Source organism: Macrobrachium nipponense, chromosome 13 (assembly GCF_015104395.2).
Source record: "Macrobrachium nipponense isolate FS-2020 chromosome 13, ASM1510439v2, whole genome shotgun sequence".
NCBI classification, from domain to species: domain Eukaryota; kingdom Metazoa; phylum Arthropoda; class Malacostraca; order Decapoda; family Palaemonidae; genus Macrobrachium; species Macrobrachium nipponense.
The window spans coordinates 58257415-58275725 of record NC_087206.1 but is presented as its reverse complement, the minus strand read 5'-3'; the positions used below and the strand labels follow the sequence as shown (position 1 = coordinate 58275725).

The 18311-nt window shown below is 34.8% G+C and overlaps 1 protein-coding gene across 1 annotated transcript in view; it reads left to right on the top strand.

The window, feature by feature from the left end:
• The window catches only part of LOC135225802 (MAM and LDL-receptor class A domain-containing protein 1-like), a 106027-nt gene that overhangs the window by 67030 nt on the left and 20686 nt on the right, over positions 1 to 18311 (top strand). The window contains exons 2-6 of the mRNA XM_064265298.1: positions 12717 to 12853; positions 13033 to 13133; positions 15005 to 15100; positions 15491 to 15663; positions 16213 to 16389. Coding sequence (XP_064121368.1) covers positions 12717 to 12853; positions 13033 to 13133; positions 15005 to 15100; positions 15491 to 15663; positions 16213 to 16389 — 684 coding nt within the window. The remainder of the gene's footprint in view (positions 1 to 12716; positions 12854 to 13032; positions 13134 to 15004; positions 15101 to 15490; positions 15664 to 16212; positions 16390 to 18311) is intronic.

Below are 18311 nucleotides of genomic sequence, written 5' to 3'. Positions count from 1 at the left end.
TTAAATTATCCAAGAAAATTTCAAAGAAAATTTCAAAGAGTAAAGTAACAAGTAAAATTTGAAATTAATTCACAAGTGTTAAACAACAATAAAACTTGAAAAAATTCTAAGTAAATGCAAAATAATTGACAAGTATTAAATTAAATTAGATAGGCAAAGATTAATTAATGAAAACAATTAGTTAATCAAACAAATTGTGAATTTAAAACAAAGCACACAGTGCATAAGGATATCAAATTCACCACCAAAATGTGAAAAATAAGAAATGGTAACGCAGTATAAAAAAAACACTTCAAAAGAATTAAACACAGAATATAAAAATTTGCAATCCGTAAAAAATGAACTAGTCTCACCAAACCACTGTAAATATGTTTTTAAGTTGCAACTTAAAATTTTAATAACACATTACCTTGGTACCAATTATGTTTCTGCTGCAGCTACCTCCAAAAATTCACCATATTCCAAAAATTCACCATAGTACTCAAAAAAAGCGCCGTTACACACTTGTACAATGTTTGCTCAGAGTCCAGAATAAGCACTAAGCAATATTAAATAACTCTAAGAAATACCAAATCTAAAATTTATGAGTGACCGACCACTAAGTATAAAATCTTTGCATTAATGTGAAAGCCAAAATTCTCTCATACGAGAGAGAGAGAGAGAGAGAGAGAGAGAGAGAGAGAGAGAGAGAGAGAGAGAGAGATCGGCTTCAGCACGTCCTTCTAAGCTAAGCGAGACTAAGTCTCAGAATGACACAGAACAAAAAGTTTTGGGGCCAGGTCTCTTTGCTAAATCATTATAATTCTCCTTTAAAACGATAAATAGAGAGAAAGTGGGATTACAGTCATGAATAATAGTTATTATTACACAATTTCCGACAATAAAAATGTCTTAAAAATAAAATATATGATTATAGAATTTTCTCGGATGAAATAAACGTCGTCATATCCATGAGCGATGTCACAAATATTTCTACTTCAAAATTAAAGCACTTACGAGCCAACAAAATCTCTTTTGACAAATCAAGAGATATAAGAGTTAATTTGCCAGTAACATTAAATAGTTTTCAATACAAAAACATCTCTAAGTACTTATATGAAATGAAAGGTATCAGACGTATGTGAAACGTTTTAGGCAGAATCCTTCTAGAACAATCTCACTAAAGATGATGCAATCTTAAAGGAAAATGGTGAAATCTTCACGTTGTTTCTCGACAAAGACGTACAAGTCCGCAACAGAGTCAAGTGAGTAAGATGGACATGTTTTCTAAACAAAACCGGAGACTTCGAGATCTCCTTATCTCAAGTAATGACAGCAACTTTCTGCTTCGAATGGACAATGCTAATCTCTCTCTCTTCTCATATTCTACGTTATTCTTAACTTTTAAATACACTAGCAAACTGACCCATCTACGATGGGTGATAAAATACGGGTGCAGAAGTGAAAAATTTATATGTACTATTTGTTCAGCAATATTAAAATAAGGGCGATTTTTATACATACCTACTACAGAACCTCTTTGTACACAATATTATCAGTTATCCACAACTTAATTTCAAGTTGGCAGAGTCAGTTGCTCTGCTCATCGCCACATACAGTTGGCCATGCGTGAATATGGGTGACGGCAGAAACACACCAACACAATCCAAAGTCTGGCCCTGGGACTTGTTTGCAGTGAATGAGAAGGCCAGGTTGATGGGAAACTGCCTGTGCCGTAACTGGAACGGAAACTGGTTGTCTGAAGGCATCAGAGGAATCCGGGGGATGAACAGACGTGGGAGTTTAGCTCCATAACGGTGTACCTCATTCCCTTGCAATGTCCATTGGCAGGATCGAAATTCCGAAGCAACATTACCGGGCAGTACTTCTTCAACGTTATTTTGTGTACTGGCAGTCCCGATGGATTTAAGTTATTAAAAGAATTTTGCGGATATTGATGATAATTTTCATCTTCTATTGTGTCCGAGCTGAAATATTCGCGACTTTCTCCAGGGAAATTGTACAGAAATTATGTATGAAAAATCGTAAAGTAACTAAGTCTACGGGAATAACCAGCCTCGTTTCATGGCCAGAAACAGCTCCATTTCAGGGAATCCCTTCTCAGCCCCACCCCCTACAAAGGAGGGGGGGTTAGGTTGGATGAAACCCCATTACAAACCATCTTAGGGGTCCCCACCATAACCCTGCCAAGTTTCATGCCCATCTGACCAGCCGTTTGGCCGTGATTGAATGACAGACAGACAGACATTACACCGATTATAGTATGATTATGCAAAATCTGCACATACATTATTAGAACATATTAACTCTAAGCAAAATAAGGAATCTGAAAATATTACAAACAATTTTACAACACTTTATAAAGTTACGGAGAGGATGATATGCAGTGCGAAAGCAACAGCATATAAGTATATATATGAGTGTGTGTGTTTGTATATTTTTACGTATGAGCTGGCCTCGTTGTGACCCAAATACGTAAAGGAAAATATTATATGGAAATGCAAGGTAACTGGATTTTAACTTACTTTAAAAAAGGGGGGGTTTTGGTATTATTATTTTTAGAGAAAGAGGTCGCTATAAAACTCAGCTAATTACTTTACATACATTTATTTACAAGAGGCCGTTGAATGGCCTGGAGAAAGAGTAAATGCAGCTTGTCCGCACGGGGACCAATATTATCTATCACAAGGGGATAGCTGCCTACAATAAGATTCACTTAAATGCTGGCTTTCAAAATTATTCATATTATCTTGCGGTAATGCAGCACTTGCGGGCGCGAAGACTTGGACACGTGACTCAGCAAATCTGGAAAAAATCCCAGATTAGACACAAAATAAAAAGGAAGACTTCTTGCACAAGTTACGGTTATTCAGTTTTCTCTAACACACTGGGGAAAAGGAACTCTAGTGTTTAACTGAGGTATGTACTGAAGACTTAAGTTTTACCAAGTCACAAGGGGAAGCACATGGCCCGATGAGGACAAGGGGCTTTTGATGTGAAAGTGATACAAGGGAAATTTGAAAATGAAATCAGCAAGAGTTGTCTTGGAGAAAAAGAGCTGGTTTGGAGTTTTAAACTTTCTAGACATACCTTAAAACTTTGAGGCTCAGAGGAAGAGATAAAACGCGTTCGCCTTGCTTTAGGTCTAGCTTCGACTGAGAGAGAGGCTGGGTGTCTTGGAAATGCGGGGATTTCACACACAACCTCGGGCATTGCCTGGAAAGTCAAAACAACAGCCAGCGAATTTGGAAGGAAAAAGGTCTTATGGTAGGAGTCCCTAAAACCCGTCTTACCCTAAGATTCAGCCCGACTGGAAATTCCTTTTCACCCGTCCTACCGCTTGTTTCTCTCCCAAAATCAGCTGATTTAGGAGAAAATATGGCTGCTCATTTAGAAATAAAATGAATAAAATACTTCTGGGAAGACGATCTACACACACACACACACACACACACATATATATATATATATATCTATATATATATATATATATATATATATATATATATATATATTCATGATATTACCTTGTAAAATGTATATCATACCAAGTATTGTAATTAGTATTCTAGTTATTATGAATTCTGTATAATAATGATAATTATTGAAGCATCATTTGTGCAACGTGTTTTTGATTTCACAATAAGTGTAATTAAGAATGACTACAGAATAACGTAATTTTATAATCTCGCACTTTGTCTCCCATCAACATGTGTTCCGTACTTGTGATATCGAATGCTTTGTTTCAGTTAGCTGTTATCGCTAGGGATGAGAGAGTTGACAGATTGTTCCCCAGTCGTGTAAGAGTTTGTCTCAGTCAAGAGATAAGGGAAAGCGGCCCTGTTAGTTCGTGTTCAATAAACATGGCAATCATGATTAGCCACGTGCTGGTTGTATCGAATGCGTTAAGGCTTTGTCCAAAGCAATTTTTTCTTAAAGTCACATATACTTTTTGAGAATTACTGATAGAGAAGTAAAAACACAGGGCAACTGAGTCACGTTTTGTAAAGTTGCGAATCTTGGCCCCAAAATGGTTCTTGATAATGACGTCATGCATTTTGAGTTAGAGTCACTCAGAACCGGAAGTTCCAATATGTTTTGTTAAGAAAGTGGTGTCATTTTTTTTTCTAGAACATTCCATGACGTCATTTAAAAGTTTTGCTTTCGACTAAAGGTAGAATTTTTATTATTCAGAGATTGCGCACCGTGCATGTAACATTAATTGTAGAATCTGCTCTCTCTTTCAATTTTTTGAAAGTTTTAGACGCAACGTAAAGGTAAAGATTTTGTACTGGTCACTTTTTAGTGTTTGATAAATTTCTTGTGGAAATGCATTTGTGTAATTGTTTGTATGGTGTTTTTACGTTGCATGGAACCAGTGGTTATTCAGCAACGGACATTTGTGTAATTGATTGTGAAATCTATCCAGAAGTTACAACAGTGTGTTTTTGTAACGGGCCTATCAAGTGTTTGGTGAATTTAGAAGCTTCAGCAAAAGCAAACATTAGTGGAACAAGATCAAATTAATTTTGTATTTTGACCATCATGGCTGAATACAATTCTTGAAGCTTAAAGGTCGGGTATTCAAGCTAATGAGTTCTGTATTACATTTTGTCAGCTGAATTGTTTGATTATTTTTCTAACATTTTTGCACGTTTTGTGTGTTTGCAATCTCTTAGTCTTTTACATTTTATATTATGGTAGTTTAATATTGCATACATAATTCAATTTAACATTTTAACAATGGTAGTGATTTAATTTTTTAAAATTTTCTTTCTAAATAGTTTAAATTCTGCTTGATTGATTTAATTTCTTAATGAATTAAAATTACTATTTACTTTTGTTGATAATTGAACCCAAGAATTAATTAGGTTTTGTGTTGTTTTCAATTAATTCTCTTCAAAGTAAGATTGTGAATTCCGCTTATAAATTTTGTATTTATAAAAAGATTTTTGCATTTAAAATTTTTATAACAGTGTTTCATTTATTGACCACCAGTGGTAAGATCAATTGTGTGCATAAGGCAGAGAGATAGATGTTTTGTTCCTCCATTTTGCTGAAGTGACTAGAGACCAGGGAGACAGTTAAAGTTGTTTGGTGGAGTGGATAAACTTAGTCTGATGTCTCACATATTTGATATACTCTAGTCTATTTAAATTATGAGACCTCGTATGATTAATAAGTTTTTTTAAGGGATCACTGTTGCCTTTAGAGTAAACAGTCGTATTTTATTTGTTATGAGAGTTCAAGTATCTGGATGTAGTGAGGTAACTTTTAATTCTATGATTGGTAAGTGTAATAACCAGCTATTTTGAACGCATTGTTACAAGACACACACACACACGCATATATATATATATATATATATTATATATATATATATATATATATATATATATCTATATATATACAACAGATATAAAAGCCTAGATGCCGCATCGGCCGCTGGCTGAATAGGCTGGCGCACGTCATCAGGCCCGCCATCTTGGTGCGGTAATTCAAACAATGCAGCAGGCTGCAGTATATGAAGTTTTTTCGCCACTATTCGCTTAATATTGCACGGATTTTCTTGTCTGATGGCTCGTTACAAAGCTTACATAATTCCCTATAAGGATATAATAAAATAAAGTTGTTCCTTATTGTTTGAAAGTTAACTTACAATGACTTTGTTTTAGCAGGTAGGGGGAAGGGGGCTAGTTGTACACAAATGTTAATATTTACCCATAACTATTGCTCTAAACAATTATTTGAAATGCTAAGATAAGACAGCCTACGAAAAAAATGGTTAAAACAATATTGTTTAAGGGCCATTAGGTCAATAGGGTAAATCGTGTATGTTGGACACTAATTTGATGTTTCTCGATTTCTTTCACTGCATAATAGCTATGTAATATTAAAGTGTTAATCTGGTCCTTGTAATAAGAACTAAATGGCCAAGCAAGGCACATAATGAGTTTTTGTTGATATTTTGATATAGCCTGCTAATTTCATATCAATGCATATAGATTATCATTACAATGTAGTATCATTAAACTGTTGGAAAGAGCAATGAAAAAAAACTTGTTTAAACTGCTGGGAATATTTATAAAAAAATGCACAGATGTACAATAAATGTTATATATACATTCAATGTAAGAACAAATATCATGAAAATAAATCATTGTGGAATACATTTTGAGAGTTGTTACTTCAAAGTATAGGCTTAATGACCCATAAGGCCACCCATAGCTTTAAATTTACATGTGTGACCAAACCAATGAACAGTTAGCTGAAAAAAAATTAGACTGGCCTTATGATTGTGGCCTAGGCTGAAAGGCTCGGTAAGGGGGTACTATGACCGGGTATACAGGGTTGCTCGTCAGGATTAGCTCATTTTGGCAATTTTGGTCTAGAGATGGGTCCCCTTTCGGAAGGGTAGAAGTATGGAGATGGCCCAGGCCCTTATCCCAAATAAGGTATAATAATTGATGGGTCCTTGACAACACAGGTCTAGAGATGAGCTATATTGAACTGTTAATGCTTGCCATAATGATATATGCTAGTCTGAGCAAATTAAAGGTAGTTTTGTGAAAAATTTAAGTTCTATATAATTATTTCACCATATAAAATTAGGTCTAGAGATAGGTCACTTTTGCCACTAGATGAGGTCTCTTGATCCCCCCTAAATTTTCCAAAGCCAGGTCTAGAGGTCAGAATTCACTGAGGAGCATCCCGTTCCAAAAAATTGGAAGAACCCCCACCCTCCCAGGCTCAAAGGAGCAGGCAGAGATGCAAAGGCTAGATAACACAGAAATCCTAGTTATTCTAGGGCCTACTGTAGTTTATTTTAGGCTCAACCCTACAGTTTTATGACTTAAACTTGTAGGCCTGTGCCAAAAATTATATTGGGGGATTTTTTAACAGAGCACTTCGAGAGACAAAGATTTTACTCAAGTAGCACAGATCCATAGCTGTAGGCCTACTTTAGTAATCTGTCTTATCACAGCATTTCAAATTATTGTTTACAGCAATAGTTATGGGTAAATATTAACATTTGAGTACAACTAGCCCCCCTTCCCCCTACCTGCTAAAACAAAGTCATTGCAAGTTAACTTTCAAACAATAAGGAACAACTTTATTTTATTAGATCCTTGTAGGGAATTATGTAAGCTTTGTAACGAACCATCAGACAAGAAAATCCGTGCAATATTAAGCGAATAGTGGCGAAAAAACGTTATATACTGCAGCCTGCTGCATTGTTTGAATTACCGCGCCAAGATGGCGGACCTGATGACGTATGTCCTGCCGGCCGATGCGGCATCTAGGCCTTTATATCTATGTATATATATATATATATATATATATATATATATATATATATATATATATATATATAAATGTCGGCGTGGAATGTCGTAAACGAAAACTAGACTAAAAATGGAATACGAGGCTTACACAAAAGAGAAATGAAAAACGCAGTGAAAGTAATGGTAAATCTTTATTATTTACCTGCTGCCATTCTGTGCATGTTAACAGAGGAATTTCACAGCCGCCTACCCACAGGAACAATGATTTTTCGAATTGACAAAGCGAATAAAAATACTATTTTGCATAATTCATGTTCACATTTACGAAACGTGTTGCTAAGGTTACGTTACGTAATCGGTATTTTTTTCTTAATCCCCGCGGCTATAGTTGTCAGTACATAGCCATTTTTTCAGGTTAGGGTGGACTTGTTTTCGTCGGCTGATATGAGGAATTAAATGTCAACCATTGTTGCTCAATAAAAAAAAAAATGATATGTCATGCTCAATGGACCCACCATAATGTGAGTCCTGTAACTGAAAAATCTTATTTTATTCTAACTTTATCGTTCTCTTTATTTGTATTTCGGTTGCAATTTTTATTTATTTACATTTTTATTTCGTTTTATTTTTATGTAACGTTTGAAATAAAGTTACATGTAATTTTTAAAATCAGACAGCTAGGTTGCATTATGCAATATTTTTGAAACAGAATTCATTTACACACCTGAATGCCTAAGTAGCTGAGCGCGCACTTATATAGAACAACTTTCTGCACACAAAGAATACGTCATTAGGAAATTCACACCCAGGAAATACACACGAATAGACACACACACATACTTACACACGCACAGACACACACACGGACACAACGATCCCATTCGGTACAGGACCTAAAAGAAAATCATTTATATTCCAATAACGTATACATTTGCTTAATAGTCCGTTTACTTTATACAGATCTAATGTCATTAAGCCATTATTATAATTGGGAATATATATATATTAATATATATCTAAGAATATATATATAATATATACTATACCTATATTGTAGAACATATATATATATATATATATATATATATAATGTGATATATATAATATATATTATATATTAATTTATATGTATGTATTAATATATAATAGATAGAATAGATACATATCTATATATATATATAGAATATATGTATATATATATAATATATTAATAATATTTATTTATATTATAATGTATATATATATAATATTATATATTTATAATAATACATATATATATATGCACAAAGGTTTAATTTTCAAGCCGTAAAGACAGAAAATATTAATTTTATTGTTTTCTGTCTTTACAGCTTAGAAATGAAACCTTTGTGTTTTGAAACGTTGTAATAAATGTATTTTAAGGACCACCTGAGATGTACTTCCTCCTACAACAGTCTTTTATATATATATATATATATATTATATATATATATATATATATATATATATATATATATCTATATATATGTTATGATGTATATAATCTTTTTCTCCAATCGATGATGTCTCCTGACAAATGGCAAGAAAATAATCGTCACAACCATAGCCACACTGATACTTCAGCTGGTTGAATTTTGGATGAAACACACGTATAGAAACTTGAACATTAGCCACCTCAGAAGCTAACACTTAAAACTCTCATACTGAGTCTACTCCATTCAAACTTCTTTCACGCTCTCTGACCCAGGATATAGTAATGACAAGGTAGTCCCGCTCTAGCTACGAGTTTGGGACTCATTTGCGCATGTGATTTTGTGACGTCACGCAAACCGGTCAAAGCTACAATTTACTGATGTAAACATAAGGATAATAGCCTTTGTTACACTTTTAAATGCTATTTAATAAATATCCCTCCATAGATTTAAGCGGTGAATGCGATTTTAGACATATGAAATATTGTAGTTCATGTGAATATTGATATTGGAGAAATCGAATATGCGAAATGTTGCACAAATGAGTTTTTTTTTTTTTTTTTTTTTTTTGCGTGAAACTTTCAGAGATGGCGGGTTCTTGGAGACTGAAGTCACGGGATTATTTCCTCGTTTTCTGAAGCTTCCCTGTCTTCCCTTGTGCATTTGGGACCTCGTTGGGAATGATTTTCAAGTTGATTTCCTTGTGTAAGTTGTCCGTTAGCGCGAGTCCGCTTTTCAACTAAATTTATTTTGTTAAATTTACATAGTTTAATTTTGTCATAAAATTGGGGTTCACAATTTTATCACAAAATTAAGCTATGGAGGGATATTTATTAAATCGTATTTCAAAGTATAACAAAGGCAATAATCCTTATGTTGACATCAGTAAATTGTAGCTTCGACCGGTGTGGGTGACGTCACAAATTATGGTCGATTACATCAAAATACACCGGACCTGCGCATGAGACTACCTGTTCTTTCTATATCGTGATCTGACCTTTCTAAGTCTTCTCTTCTTCACTTCACATGACCGAACCACTTTTTACCACTTTCTCTGCACATCCCATTTCACAACCTTTCAATTGTTATGTTGCGCTTACAACACAAACAACCGTTGATCTCTTCAGCTTCCATCTTTTGCTTCCCTTCACATTCAACTTCTACTCTTCAAAAAATGTGTTGGCTTAATAACCCCTTCATACATTTGAATAATGGGTTCCATAGGCATAGCATTCTACCACCCTTATTGTCTTAAGTATTCTGAGTATTCTGTAACTCACCTCTACTTTCATCCTACCATCATGTAACATATTCACCTTAAAATGCATTTACTGTTAACATTCCTCAACCATCCGTACTAACATTCAGTGCCTCATCTTCTTCGTTTCTCTTTACCCTTATAACCTCCATCTAGTTCACATTTTCTATCCTCATCTGTCTCCTCTTATGTATTTTCAAACCTTTCATAGATCCGCAGTTTATCCTCCTATCCCTACGCAACACTGCCTGCTACAAACACCAGCCTTTCCACATTCCCTTCAGAACCCCTTTACGTATCTTAAAATTTTGCAAAAACTTCCATTGCCCTTTCTTTGACTTTTTACATCACTCCAACCGTTCAGATATTTGAATAACTATGGAGACATATTTATCTCAGCCCAATTTTTACAACAAACCTATAGCTCTTTCATTTACAAATAATAATGTATTCCACCATAAAAAGCCCTTTTTATTCTAGAAAAACATATCTTATATACTACACATCAATGCTTTTCTCAATGTCTGTTTATTAATTCTGTCGTAAGCGTTTTCAAACTTCTCACCTAACTGTTACATAAAATATACATGATCCACAAATGATCAGATTATTTAAAGTTATAGTAATCCTTATCACTTCTTTTGTCATCTTTGTTACTTTGTCAATCTGAGTCCTACTGTATATCTTCCATATAATGCTTACTCTCCTCTTGATCACATTTACCCATAATAAATAATAATTATTCTTCTCACATTCATTTGGAGCTTTCTTCTCACTTAAACATACCTCACACATCCTGATCAGTCACTCAGTTATGATTACACATTCAAACTGCACCATCTTGCTTGCGGTGTCTCAGCTTTTACTGACTTTCCATTTTTCAGCCTTTTGATTGCCATCCTAACCTACGCAGCAGACATTAACAGACTTATTCTCAAACTTACACTAGCCCCACCCACTCCAGCTTCATTCAGTTGCAGCTCTCTTCCCTCTTTCATATTCAACAAGTCTTCAAAATACATACTTCTTGACTGCCTTGTCTTTAGACTGTTATGTGTTTCTCAATCTGCATCTTTTATTGTCATCCTTGTGCCGAATAAACGATTGCGTCGAAGTATAAGGAGTTGTACTTGGACTTTGGCATAACATTTTCTGTTTTTATTTGTACTGAGGTTTAAGAGGCCAAAATATTTGTACTTGTATTTGGCTTATATTTGACAATTTTGCCAGTGATACTGATTTGATAATAATGATTACCATAATTTAACCCAGATAAATTATGAATGCCATAACGTAACCCGGTTGCCTCTGAACGAATTTGACAATGTCACAGATTAGGTCTTAACAGGCGTTAGCATTTTTATTTTTATTCTACCTGCGCCAGAAACCCAACGTGACTCCAATATCCCAGACTTTCAGTAGTCCATAATGAAAGCAGTATTTATGAGCAGCATCATGATGACATCAATGCATTTTGACAGATGAGTTAACTACAGAAGGCACTATATATCTAATTTGATTGCCAGATGGCATCTTGTTTACAAATTGTGATGTAATAAAAAAATGAACTGGACTTTTGAAAGTGTAAGATTAGCTTGCGGGCGCATGTTTAGTTTTCCTACTGCACATAACATAATTAAGTATAAGCGGAATATTAAAGATTTTGAGGCAGAGGCCGAGATCACTAAATCATATCATCTAAATTTCCTCTGCCAGAATACAATGGTATGGTTGATGTTTTGATGCAGACTAAATTGTATGAAATATCAGCACCATAGCATAACTCACACTTTGCACACGTTTTGCAGTTGGTGATAAAGTTCATATCTTTCAGGATGGTACAAATTGGCCTCATGTTGTGCCATTTGGTAAAAATTTCAATTGGAGATCAGTGCGTCATATAAATATCCGAATATAAATAGTCTGAAGGCATCCCAAGACTTGGAGCAAATGGTCAAAGCATTCTTAAAGACAGGCTGCTTAATGTGATCACCCGACTTCAAACATAGATACAGAAATCTCAGAAGTATGGCCAAGGAATAATTCCGGGAAATCACCTTTAAAGATGAAAAAACGATTCACCTTACAATTTCTTTATTAACCGACAGCCAGCAGACATTTCTTTTACTCAGGTACAGTTATTGAAGCATCTGAAACTCAAAAGATTTCTGAGACAACCAGCCATTCCTGATGTTAGGGATTTACTCATACAGGAATGTGATATCTTGTTGCAGCTGTATCTCATACACCTGCAGAAAGAATCTTCAGTATCTTGGGGAATTTTTTTTTCATCCAGGCAGATGATGACTTACGAACAAGTATTTTAAAGCCATAATGTTTCTGAAATCGGATGAAAATTTCCATCGTTACCTGAAGAAATACGTTATCAGTATCTCCGTTGTCCATTAAAAAAATGAAGTCTATTATATGTGTATACAAGTACACAAATGCACTTACTGACACACACACACAACACACACACACCAACACCAAACACACAACACACACACACATATATATACATGTATATACATACATATATATATATATATATATATATATTATATATATATATATATATATATATATATATATATGTATATGTGTGTTGTGTGTATGTGTGTGTGTGTGTGTGTGTGTGTACAATGACGTACCTTGCAGTTTCCGAGTATGGATTTAGAATTATGCTTTATACTTAACTGCTGCGCCTTTGTATTTCAGGGGAAACCTCAACATCGCCTGAATGGTTCCCGTAATGGCAAGCAACTTGGAGAGGTGAATGGTCTCTGTGACTTCGGGATCGCAAATGACGTGACGTGGTGCCAGTGGCAGTCACCCGGTCCGAACGCAATTTCTAGGTGAGTAGAGCATACTTTTATTATGAAAAAGGGTTATTCATTATAGAATATTCACATAAAAAATGTTTCCAAGAACCATGAATATGAAATAGAATTTCACATTTTAAAATTTTACCAGTTTAAAATAATTGAAACTGCTTCAATTCACTGCAACCTCACATCTTCATATTCTTCTATAGGTCTAATTCTCAAGTCGCCATAACCTCATGGACTTTATCCACGGGTTCCAACGCTCTCTGGGTGGGAGGCCCAATGAACGACACTTCGGGCGACGAGAGAGGTAAGATAATGCAAGAAAACGTGGCTGCTGAAATAAGGTCGTTCGCTAAAAAAAAATAGTGCGTAGCTGAACTATTCCTCTGAACGATGGCAAATGATCAGCCCTTTGATCCTCAAGTTCGCGAGCTCCACGAGATTCAGAGAACGTATGGAGCATACAGCCAAATTTCTTCGAAAAAGTACATCCTAGTTAATACTAATGATGAAAATGCCACCGATGATTCTAGCATCAAAGAACCAAAAAAGAAAAATAATGAAAATAACAAACATATATAAATGAAAACACCAAATCGATGAAGTTACATTTTGATTTTTCTTAAAGGTGAAGTTTTGATTTTTTGTGCAGATGGGCCACTTTTGCTCCAGCATTCAATCAATATACGTCGTTAGATATCGGAGAATGAACAACTCTCCAGGTTCATGAATTTCCTGAATGTATGCAGCGAGGGTCCGTGTGGCTTAATTTGGGTTTTCATAAGTAATATTCGTTCATGAAGGCGTGTTTAGGTCAAAAGATGGACTAGTGGATAGTTAGAGTGACAGCTAGATTGATATAACCGTTCAAGTTAAAGGTGAAATAAGAAGGTTATGAGACAGAACAGAACTGGTTGGTTGATTGTAAGTTGAATACCGGTAAAGGAGAGAAAGACAAAACTTGGAGGACGGTAGAGGAGAGATAAGTGGGGAGTGCCATTTGCAATAGTGACCGATCATGGCTTTGTGTTTTTCATTTTATATTCTGGAACTTAGTCTTCCAATAACGAAATATTGCTGATCGACACAGATCTCTAAATATGTTACCTAACAATTTCTTTTTGCTTTTATAAACTTTGACGATCTAGAGATTGTGTGACAAAGTGTATACGTGCGAACAAACCATAACATTAGAGCCTGAGACTAACCATGGTCATAACAGAATTTATGCTCTACTAATATGAACCCTCCACATCAATATCATGTTTACCTTATTGGCTTCTCAGTACGACACTGCAGTATGTGCCCTAAAATTCTTATTCGAATTTTATCAGTACGCGAATGAAGTGATAAATAAAAGCTCAGTGAAAGATTTTTTCCCTTTAACAGTTTTGTCTAGCCTTTGTGTTTCAGAACAAACAGGCGCAAATAAATATACAAGTATGTAAAACTTCGTGAATGAAAAAGGGTAGTATTTCATTATTATTCTGTAAAGTTTTCTTGCTTAGCAAGTATCCCAGTCTCCTAGTCCATTTGTGACAAAAGGAATTTCTATTGTTGGTTTCATATCAGTTCTTTGAAGTGAAATAACTAAATTTTATTTCGTATGGGTGATATGATTCATTCGCATGTAATGTTAATTGGTGGAAAATATAAATGCGATATTTCATTCACGATCAATTCAAGGAGAATGATAATTGTAATCATTGCATGCTGAATTTCCCTGTTTTCGATATCATTTCTTGACACATTGTCTTGAGGTCATAAATTAATGCTATTTGTAACAATTCAGTTCGAAAAACTCACTCCCATTTAGATGATTCATAGGATTCAGTTTGTGAATTTGGTAGCGCTAGAAGTTGGAACCATCGTTTCCTCGGACGACGTTAGAAGGAAGTAGTTAACCTCCACTTCTACTGTAGAATTAACCTTTAATCAGACAAATATTTCACTACTCAACTATTAGACTTCATTTTACCATGTAGCTGAGAGTTGCCTTACCGAAAGTCAAACTAGTATTCACAGCATCATCATAGCAACGCCAGATACCAGTCAGCCCCCTAAAGGCATTAGAGGTTCTTAGTTTAACAAACTACGACTTGCCGTAACTTGCACTAACTTCCCGTAACTTAACTTCCAGCTTTTTCAACTTCATTAACGTGTTTTTTCTCTCTCCAGGAGGCTACGCTTTCCATGAGACTTCCAGCGCCCCTGGTCAACAGGCTCAAATCGCAGTTATGGAGTCCAACGTGCAAGCTCCGACGGGAGCGTCAGGTAATGCAAATATTTTACAGAACTTTGCTATTCTTCGAAGATTTATTGCAAGTTTAGTAAATGAGAGAGAGAGAGAGAGAGAGAGAGAGAGAGAGAGAGAGAACTAATATACAAGAATGACGAGACCACTTCTCATAGCGACCTTGAGGATATCCTAATTTCAAAATTGAATAACTGTGAACCAAACCGGCTATATTAATCAATGGCAATACATCAAAAGTATGTCAGTATTCTAGGGTACTATGCCAAAAAGATATAGATCACCCAACACTGACAATTTAATATCAACTTCTATAATTTCAATTAAGAAAAAAATTATCTCACTTATACTCCAAAAAGCAAGTGTTTTAAAGGGAAACTCCTCTTTCAATTTTATCGTCTACGATTCAGGAAAATGTTTGAAATTCTGGTATTCTGTGGATGGTCTGAGCGCTACTGAACTGCGCGTCAAAGTGAAGGGAATTGATTCCGAAGACCTGATCAACATCTGGGAAACTCGAGACCAGACCAGAGGGGACTGGAAGGAGGCTCAAGCTCTCTACACCTTCACCGACAATCATACGGTAATTCTTCAAAAGGCTTATTCTACCCGATATGGATCTAACCATTTTGTACATTTTCACGAATCTGCATTTTTTCTGTGTTTTTACTGTGCAGTATTATTAATCTCTCACGTTGACGACCATATTATCATTTCATTTATACTTTTGTTTTCATCGGAATTCTAATGAATTTAATGATGCAAGTTCTCTTGCATCATGGAAAACATTTCAGGACATAAACAAATGCTTTGAACTGGATTTAATTTTATTCTTGATTTTACACAGTATTGTGAATAATACGATGATGTTATTAAGAAATTTTGCTGGGCGCTACAAACGAAACCTGAAAAGTTTTTCTGTTAGATATTTAAGAAAAAAAAAAAATGTTCTCGATAAGATAATTGGGATGTAATCCTTCTGCGATTTATCCGACAAGAAATCTTAAAAAAAAAAAAAAAAATCAAAAGTAGCGGCAGTTATCTGTTTTATATGGCATCCTAATACGGAATAATTTCGGAAATATACTTGAAATAAAAGCTAATCTAATTTCCATTTTCATTTCCTTAACAGCTGGTTGTCGAAGCCATTCCAGCTTCTGATGTTGACCCATTCAATATTTTCCGTGGCCACATTGCTATAGACGACCTGGGTTTGAGACCAGGCCAGGAATGCATTGGTCTGTGTTCCTTCGAAGGAGGAATGTGTGACTGGAACAACGCTCAGGGGGACGACTTCGATTGGAAACTGGTGAGTTGATTCCCGCCATGACAACCAACGATTGAGTGGAACGTGGGTTTTGTGATCTTTCCGCTGTTAGGGAATAAGTTTAAGACATGACAACAGGTGAATGTGTTACGTAAAAAGCAAAGGGCAAACGCTTAGTAGTATGTACGCATTATTGTTTATATCATAGAAAAAAAAGGTAGTGCAATACTTTTTAAATATTACTACTAATAAGCCAGAGGAGAATAGCAGAAAATACATTTATTACTAAAAAATTTACACGGGTTAGCACATGTATCGGATATGACAGCTGAAAATACGACATTTTTAGCTCAAAGAGAAACATAGAAGGGCACGATGAGTTTGTATAATGTTAAAGCACAGAGGGTAATCACTGATGATATGGAAAGTACAAGGATGCTGACGAACTATATAGTAATTTAATAGACTAATGAACTCTTTATTACACACACACACACACACACACACACACACACACATATTATATATATATGTAGAAAGTAGAAACTTGCCAAGTTTTAGATTAATTGAAATATTCGAATCACATTTACCCCCTGAAAGCCAAAACCTCAATGCATAAGCAAAGCGGTGCTCATATTAATACAGGTAACATTAAATTACGAAGTTATTATGAAAATTGAATTATAACTTGACTTGCTCAGTCCTAATTGCAGCATTATGGTCTCAGTAGTAAGGGGCGTTTTATGATATATATTTGCTTGCAGCATGGACGTGAGACTTAGTTGTACGTATTACTCATTTCACCAAAACGTAAACAAGATTTCTAATCCTCTACCCTCGCTTTAAACAGCTTTTAACACACACACATACACACACACATATATATGCACACACACACAGAAGAATTGGTGTAGCTCTTAATTCATTGTTCATTATGGAAATATTGCCATATGCAGGTGCCACAGTATTTCCTTATAATATTTCCTTTCAAAGATGTTATACTTGAAATAGATTAATTTGGAATTAAGTAGGTTTATTCAGCATACCAAAGATAATCATTTTGCAAAGTAATGACAAATATATACATACGAGTCCACGGATTCTAATTTTATTCTCAACCAAAGCTTCGTGACAGCTTAGGTATTTGGAAGTTGGTTTTACCTTAGCTCGATGTATCGTCAGTTTGTCACCTACAGCCGAAGTATAATACATTGAGCCTATCAATATTCTTTGATAGAAAAGTACAATTCAACTAATTATCTCCTTTGAGCAATAAAACAATTTGCATGACACATTTAGTAGTCCTAAATTTGACTTCTGATTTTGACACCTGATTAGTCTATTCGGATACTTAATGTGAACGAATATTTAAATTGGCAATATCTATTAATCTGTTTTATTTGATTATTCCCGTTATTTCTTTTAATTGACCATGTTCACCTTTTTTTCTTATCCTTTTTATTATCGCCCAACATACTCAGAACTCATGTCAAAAAAGCAATTATAAGAAATCTAACTAACACAATTTAGTTTTTTTTTCTTTTTTAAATCTAATTCCTTGCATGTCATCCTGATTCGTTCGCACATGTTGGAAAGCTGTGGGAGTCAAAGCTGACGACTACATCAAGACAAAAGACTTACTTTCATAAAAAACATTCTTGGTTTAATCTTATTTTAGCTATTGATTTCTTCTTAATAGAAATTAATTACAATCAGTTTCACACGTATGACTGCGTGTGAGTGTTTGCGTACAGTTGCCCAAATTAGAATTGACAGTTTCGTAATTCTTCGGTCACCTGCCTGACGGACGATTCATGCCTGATTAACCTATATTTCTTATTGAAGATGAAAGAAATCTTATGTAATCACGTTAAAAACACTCACTGTAATCTTTAGAACATCATGTTATATTATTGCATGAAACTATTTTCTACATAAAAAAAGTTGACGTGAATGAAACGGAG